The sequence below is a fragment of the Malania oleifera genome, chromosome 1 (assembly GCF_029873635.1).
Source record: "Malania oleifera isolate guangnan ecotype guangnan chromosome 1, ASM2987363v1, whole genome shotgun sequence".
Classification (NCBI taxonomy): Eukaryota; Viridiplantae; Streptophyta; class Magnoliopsida; order Santalales; family Ximeniaceae; genus Malania; species Malania oleifera.
The window spans coordinates 36,719,559-36,727,359 of record NC_080417.1 but is presented as its reverse complement, the minus strand read 5'-3'; the positions used below and the strand labels follow the sequence as shown (position 1 = coordinate 36,727,359).

The window sequence follows — 7,801 nt, the reverse complement described above, 5'->3', positions numbered from 1 at the left end:
TGTACATGGACACTGCAAGCAAATTATAATAATAACCAGAAAGCAGATTGCTACCTTTGGCCCATATCATTATTAGTTGGTCCGTCTTTGGGGCCTTTCTGTTCACTGGTTTGGACACCCCTCTTTATATATAATTACTAATTAATTAATTAAAACGTGGAAAAACACTTCAATTTTTTTCTCCAAGTTTTCTTATATTTTTATTTTTTAACATTTTTTAGGGTCTGTTTAGTTTTTGAAAACAGTTTTCATTTTTCATTTTAGTTTTTCAAAAAATTATAAAAAAAAAAAAAGAATAGCTAATTTTTTTATTTTCAATTCTTACTTTGCATTTGGGAGCATGAGATTCAGATTTTGGACTTTAAATTGTGCGGATTATATATAAATTTTCTTCAAAATCCATACAAATCTCAATTAAAACTCCGGCATCCATTGTTGGCAGCAGAGGAGCCCATGGGTGGGCTTGATACACATGGGTGTCGATGCCAACTTGACCCAAAAGTTTAAGCCTATTGGGTCTTGGGCCCAATCATGTGAATAAGCACTCATCATCCACTCCAAATTTTTAATATGAGACAATAATTCTCAACATCCATGATTTCAAATATTACCTTATGTACAATTTTAAAAATTAGAAAAACAAGTAATTTTTTTTACAATTATTGTAAAATCTAAAAATAAAATAATTCTTTGAAAATTTTAAAATTAGAAAATGAAAAATATTTTTCAAAACTAAACAAACTCTGAGTCTTCTCGTTAATTTACAATGACCGGACTCCTTATCTTCTATTTAAAAAACATGAAAAATCCTAAAAAATATAGTGATACGCACAAAGAAGGGTTCTACAATATAGCTTAAGATTTACAATACACCAATCATTTTCTTATATCTATGAGGTCTTACTATTCTTGCATAGGTGAGACTTATGACCTGCATCAATATTCTATGCACCCAATTAATTTTTCTTGAAAAGTATGCAGTAAAATTGGTGTGCTGCAAAATTTTACAACTGCAAGTCTTTCTCATTTTCCACGCCACAATAAATTATACGAAGTACAATTTTACTTCATGAATGTACATAGCAACCCAGTCAAGCTAGTACGCTAGGCAATTTTCCCTTTCTTCAAAACAAGAAAAAGAAAAAATCACTCACGCCTACCCTCCCAAAGTCCAAATGTGTGTGTGTGTGTGTGTGTGTGTGAGAGAGAGAGAGAGAGAGAGAGAGAGAGAGAGAGAGAGAGAGAGAGAGTCGAAGCACCTGCTCTGTTGACAAAAGGAGATGATCTTAAAGTTAATGACGCTATCATATTTTCTATAATAAACCTTCCAGGCACCACACAGCCCTGGAGTAATTTTTTTCATACGCAGTCATATTTTAAGTTAAGTGCACTAAAAAAATAAGAACGCGTTAAGTAATCAAATGAAATAAAATCTATAAAACAATTGAAGTTCGGTGCACACTGCATGCATGATATGAATTAACCCATTATTAATTCATGCATTACGCGTCGACCCACCAACTTCATTCAGACGACTGAATTGAATTTGCCATTGTTGTCCAAACATTATGCATGCGTGAATAGAAACTGAAAGAAAATTTGGAAAAGAAAAAAAAAATTAGAATAAGATAATAATTTACATGGTTTCATGTAAATGAAACTATAAATTTCAATCCTAAATCTGTACTAATAAATTAATTATAACTAACCTAGCTAGCAATTGACAATCAAAGAGGCCGACCCTGATCGAATGGGATGATCTCATCCATTCAAGATTTATATATATTGACCATTTCAGGAAGGTTACGAAGAGTCTGCTGCATGCATGGAAGCAGCTGGACAGATCGGACTAAGTATTTGTTAACTATTAAGATGGGTCATCTGTCCCAATAAGTATAATTAAACCATGTAGATCAGGTCATGGCGTACGTAGATGCATGGGAATATGTACTAATGAAAATATTTTTTTAAAAAAAAATTACCCAGTCTAACGTACATTATCTAGATTCTTTTTGTCTTCCCTCTCTTGAAAATTTCAACTGGCTATAGCTAGCTCTTACTTGAAAATAATAAGCATTATAATCACGTGGGACAGCAGATTTTATTTTGCTTGAAAATAATGCCTCATAAGTTTTTTTATACAAATTAAATAACTAAAAATATCTTTAAATATATATTGTTTCAAAATCAACTCGAATTGATCAATTCGTCTCCAAGTTTAGTTGAAGATCATATTGAATAACATAACAACTTGGATAAAATTTTTAAAAATGGGTATATATTTCAACTTAAATATATACATTTGAGTTTTTTTTTTTTTTTATCTATTTTTCCATTTATTGTACAAAGAATAACTAACATCCAGCTTTATAATTTTAATTTATGAAACATGAATTTTTAAATTCTAGGTATTTTAAACAAAATGATTGATTTTTTTATTTTATTTTTATTTTATGTTGTGTGTAGTCATTAATTTTTTATGAAAATTAAATCTAACAAATATTTTGAAACTTTATAATTATTAGGGTATTTTTATGATTTATTAGTAATTCTTATTTTTCATGTTTTAAAAAATTGGATAATAATAAAATTATTTTATCATGCTGATATCAATTGGTTGACTCAAAGCAATTTGATCGATTAGATCGTTCGATAAGAGGAGAATTGGCCAGGTCTCCAATTCACTTATTTAATCTTCAACTAACTAATTTTCTCAATTTAATTTATTAAATTGATGCCATTTTAAAATATTATTTTATTAAGGATAAAATTTATTTTTCACATACACTTAACGTATGGTTGATTAATGATTAACTAATGGAAGGTTCATTTTATCAATAAAATTAAACCTTGGGAAGTATTTTGGTAATTTTTCATAACTCGGGTTTTAAAAAAAAAAACGCACAAATGTAAGACTATGTTCCATATGTGTCCCATATGATAAGGGTAATGACATATGATGAGGAAAATGAAAGGTCACATTTATGGGTTAACTAAAGAGTTTAACTTTGAAAATAATGTGAGGATTAATGGTTGGTTCCTAAATATCTACTATTATGGGGAGTAGCTAATATATAGTAATCTAATGGAATGAAAAGAAAAGGATATATAGAAATTGTCCTCTCTCTACCTTTGTTCTCTTATCATCAGCCCTACTCCCATAAGATCTGGTGAAGTACCGAAAGAGACGGGGGTGAAGCAAGAGAAACGATTTCTTCAATTGTTCTTCCCAATTGATATGTATCATGAACAATCTCGGTATGTTAATTTATGGCTTTCTTTATTTTTTCGCATCAAAGGTAATATATATGTGAATATCATGATAATTAAACATCCTATTTCAGTAAAATTACAGTAGAATTTTAGATTAAAATCTAACATATGATATCGAGCTATTGGTTGAAATTATCGTGATCATCCTTTCAATATAAAGATCATTTCCGTTAACCCCTTTTGATCTCGTTATTGTTTTACACGAGAAGTTTGTGATCATGATATTTGCTAGATTTATTGGGATTTTATTTGTTTGAAATATCATGTTCTAAAATTGTGAATCTCGCTACCCGAGATGTAAAGTGATTGCCGGCTCTTTGTTTACTTTTCATGGATATGCTCTGCATAAGGCTTAGTGGGTATGGTTTTTATTTTTTGGCAGATTTAAATTTTTAATTTGTAGTAACTTCAATACTTACGGATGGATTCTACTAGTATTTGGAGAGTAAATTGATTTAGTTGTGAATTGAACAAAAGGTATGATCAATTGCTCAGTACAGTCTTATTGTTGAATCATATGCTTTAATGCGAGAATTTCAGAAAAAGAGATGCATGGTTCTTGGCTTTGGGCCACTTACATATTTAATTGGATCAATAAATATATTTACGCATGCATGAATATATGGGCTACCGGATTTTACATAAAAAAAAAAAATTTAATCCAAGTAAAATTCTCACTGTGGGAATCTATTTATCTGTTTTAAAACTTGGATAATTTTTTGCTGAGTAAGGAATCAATCAATGTTTATATTATAGTTAGCATGTTGTCATCAAAGTGATCTTCTTAGGAAAAATTATAAACGTTGAATTGAAATTAATGTGATTTTGCAAAAAAAAATTATTACAGAATGATTATTTGATTATTATGGTTGACCCAAAGGTGTACCAACTTTCAAGTAATCATTAAATTAATTAGGATAATTGATAGAATGAAAGAGAGAATGGATTGTATGCCCAAATGTGACAACTAGTTGAACTTTAAAGGGTTATCAATTATGTCTAGGTGGGTGAAAATCATTGTCACGCCCCGAACCCGGAAATGGGACCCAGGGGTGAGATTGTAACCTAACATGTCCTTGTATCATACAAATCATCACATATACAGTACAAAGGATGAGGGTCCGACCCCGTGAGGTTTCCAGGCACCCTAAACATATCCAATCATAATCATATACGCAACGGCAAAAGGTCATCTATATACAGATGCAGTACCATACCAGATTCTATACACGAGCCAAACACAGCTCTATCAAAACGTACAACCGGGTGCCCAAATACAACTCAAAATGGCAACCTAACAAAATTATAGTCCTAGCACTTACCCAGCGCTAAACGCAGTACACCGGCCACTATGCTCCTTATACCAAGACGCTAGTTCCGATTACTCGAAGGATTTGTAAAAATATATGTACAGCAGGGATGAGACACCTCTCAGTAAGGAAGAACACAGGTTATATCGGTGTGTGGCATTTGTGTGTTATCATGATACAACATACACGCAGTTAAATGCATTTCAATACTAATTTACACAGTGCATACACGCACACATACGGCAGCCATTTATACGCAGCCACGTCACAATACATACACATGATCAGTAATCCTCAGTGTTGTCACACTCTTCGGCCCAAATCCGGCCCGCGACATACGGAGTTGGCCTGTAGCCAACCCGCGAACACGGCGCCACCGGCACATGACTAGTCCTCGACTCCCATGGCATCATACTGGCGCTAAACTAGTGGATCCACACCCTTCGACCTGATCTGCCGGAATAGGGTCACGCCCTAGGACATAGAGCCGGACACTCTTGCCTACATGGCAGGCATAACATGCCCTCGGATATAGAGCCGGATACTCTCAGTACCTGGGACAATTTCGGAACCGCGTTCCTACTAGCATTTCAACATATCACACACACATGCATGCTCATATAACCAAACAAACCACACTCATTTGGTAATCTAAATCATGGTTTTCCAAAAAAATATAGTTTAAACAAAGTCAAGGTACGGCCATCCCAATATCATAGTATAAATCACACATATACTCGGTTTTCAACAAAACCCAGGATTCAGCCCGTCGCCCCTTTTTTCCCAAAACTGTAATAATGAAAAACCCATAGTTTTCCCTGTTAGATCCCCCCAAATGAGTAGCCAAAACACACATAGGACCGTGGACCACAGTTCCACCGAGTCTGTTTTAAATATAACCAATATAAACATAGTTCCCCTTACCTTAACCCCGTAAGCAAATCCCGAACTCCAAGGTCCCTAAACAGCGAACCGAGTTTCAAAACCTACAAATCACAGTACAGAATATGTTCACAAGACAGTTACCTACAAATCTACCGGATCAGAATTGAAAACCGAGCCTTACCTCGATTTTACGCCGAAACCCAAAAATCTCCGAAACGAGATTCCGATCCGTAGAAGTTGTAGAGAATCCTTCCACGATCCTCGTGTTAGCTTCCATTTTCCGATTCCGTCAACGATCAGCGAAGAATTCTAGAGAGAAGGAGTAGGGAGAGGTTTAGAGAGAGAGAGAGATAAAAATCTAAGTTTGCTTAGCTTAGAAGAAATGAGAATTTCCTTTTATAGCCCTTTGACCCGGGCAATTTCAAATTTTACCCCTCTCTTAATATTTAAACCCATTTTTCATATTTTGGGTTCTTACACACCATTAAATGTGAATATTAGTATATTGCATAAGTTAATCCAAAGATTGAACGCAATTTACGAATGGAAATGTTTTTTTCTCAAAGCATTAATGCTTGTGATCATTTTATTACAATGCCAGTTCCTGTTTCACTTCATTTGCTAGCTTCTTCTATTCCGATCTTTAATGGGACTAATTTCTCTGACTGGAACGAACATATTCAGCTTCAACTTGGTGTTATGGATCTTGACTTTGCACTGCAAATTGATAAACCGGCTGCTATTGCTGAAACAAGCAGTTCGGAGCAACAAGCTTTGTCTAGGTCATGGGAAAGATCGAACATATTAAGCATTATGTTTATGCGAATGTGTATAGCAAACAATATTAAGTCAACGCTTCCTCTAATTGAAAATGCAAAGAAATATCTTAAATTTGTGGAAGATCGGTTTCATTCAACAGACAAGTCCCTTGCAGGGAGATTAATGGCTAAACTTACCACCATGAAGTTTGATGGTAGCCAAGGAATGAATGAACGTGTCCTTGATATGACTAATCTAACTACCATACTCAAATCTTTGGGTATGAATGTTGATGAAAGTTTCATTATTCAATTTATTCTAAATTCTTGGCCTCCTCAGTATGGTTCATTTCAGATTCACTATAACACTATTAAGAAAAAATGAAACGTGAATGAATTGGCAAGTATGTTAATTCAAGAAGAGACAAGACTTAGGCAACAAGAACAACATTCAATTAATGTCATGCGTCATGGAGTTGGGAGTAAAGGAAAGAAGTCAAAGAAGAGTTTCAAGAAAGATCTATTAAAGGTTGCGGGTACTTCTCATGGAAATGAGGCTCGCAAGAAGGACCATAATGGCCCAAAATGTTATTTCTGTCGTGGCTATGAGCATATAAAGAAAAACTGCCCGAAACGTAAAGTTAAATTTGAAAAGAAAGGTAAGCTATTAGTTTATGTATGTTTCGTGTAGATACCCCAATTTTAACCAGACCCTCCTAAGAAGACCTAATGTAATAAAGTTTGACTTTTAAGTTCGATCGAGCACTGATTGTTCTATTGCAAATCAGAGTCTCGGTTTGTTTTCAATTAAGTCCTTTTCAAAATTAGAGTCCTGTTTTGAAGTCCCAGTTATAGAGTCTTCCTATTTCGAGTTTGAGTCCTGTTAATATAGGAATATGTTGAGTGCTTTTAATTTCTAGTTTGAAATGAGTTTTCTTCTCTAGCTTTAGTTAATGTCCCGTAATCTCAAAACCAATTTCTTTTATTAGGATAGGTTGGGTGAAGTAAGTCTTGTGTTTTCAAAATTGAGTTCTTTTAGTTTGAATTCCCTAAATGTTGAAATCGAGTCCTTTATTTATTTTCATTTTGAAAGTTGAGTTTCTTGATTTGAGTCCTGGATCTTAAATTTTGAAATCAAATTTTCAAACCTTAAATTGAGTCTTTCAATATTTTTGAATTGAGTCTTGTAATTTTTGGATTGAGTCATGTAATTTCCAAATGGAGGCTTATAATTTTTAAATTGAGTCTTTTAAAACTGGGTATGCTTTTGAGTCTTAAGGTCAGTTTTATTGCCATTTTGCTTCTAGGGTGAAGATTGGTCAACGCTGATGTGGGACATTGGTCAAAATTAAAATACATGCATGGTGTCTCTTTTTATTGAAAAATGGGGAGTGGGACGTGGCAAGGTGCCTTGTACACGCGTACAGCAAGGAAAATAATACAAAGTACAGAGGAACAAAGAGAAAATACAAAAATGAAATGCATACAGGAAAAAAGAAAAGCATGTACAAACAAAAGTTGCAGTACAAAGGGTTGGGGGTACATGCAAAAATTTTACAAAAAAGGGGAAAACAC

The 7,801-nt window shown here is 33.7% G+C and overlaps 1 protein-coding gene across 1 annotated transcript; it reads left to right on the top strand.

Annotated features, from left to right (window-relative positions):
* Positions 1–6,011: 6,011 nt before the first annotated feature.
* On the top strand, positions 6,012–6,611 carry LOC131157739 (uncharacterized). The gene has a single exon (XM_058112126.1). It carries the CDS (start codon positions 6,012–6,014, stop codon positions 6,609–6,611), a length of 600 nt encoding a protein of 199 aa, XP_057968109.1.
* The last annotated feature ends 1,190 nt before the right edge of the window (positions 6,612–7,801 follow it).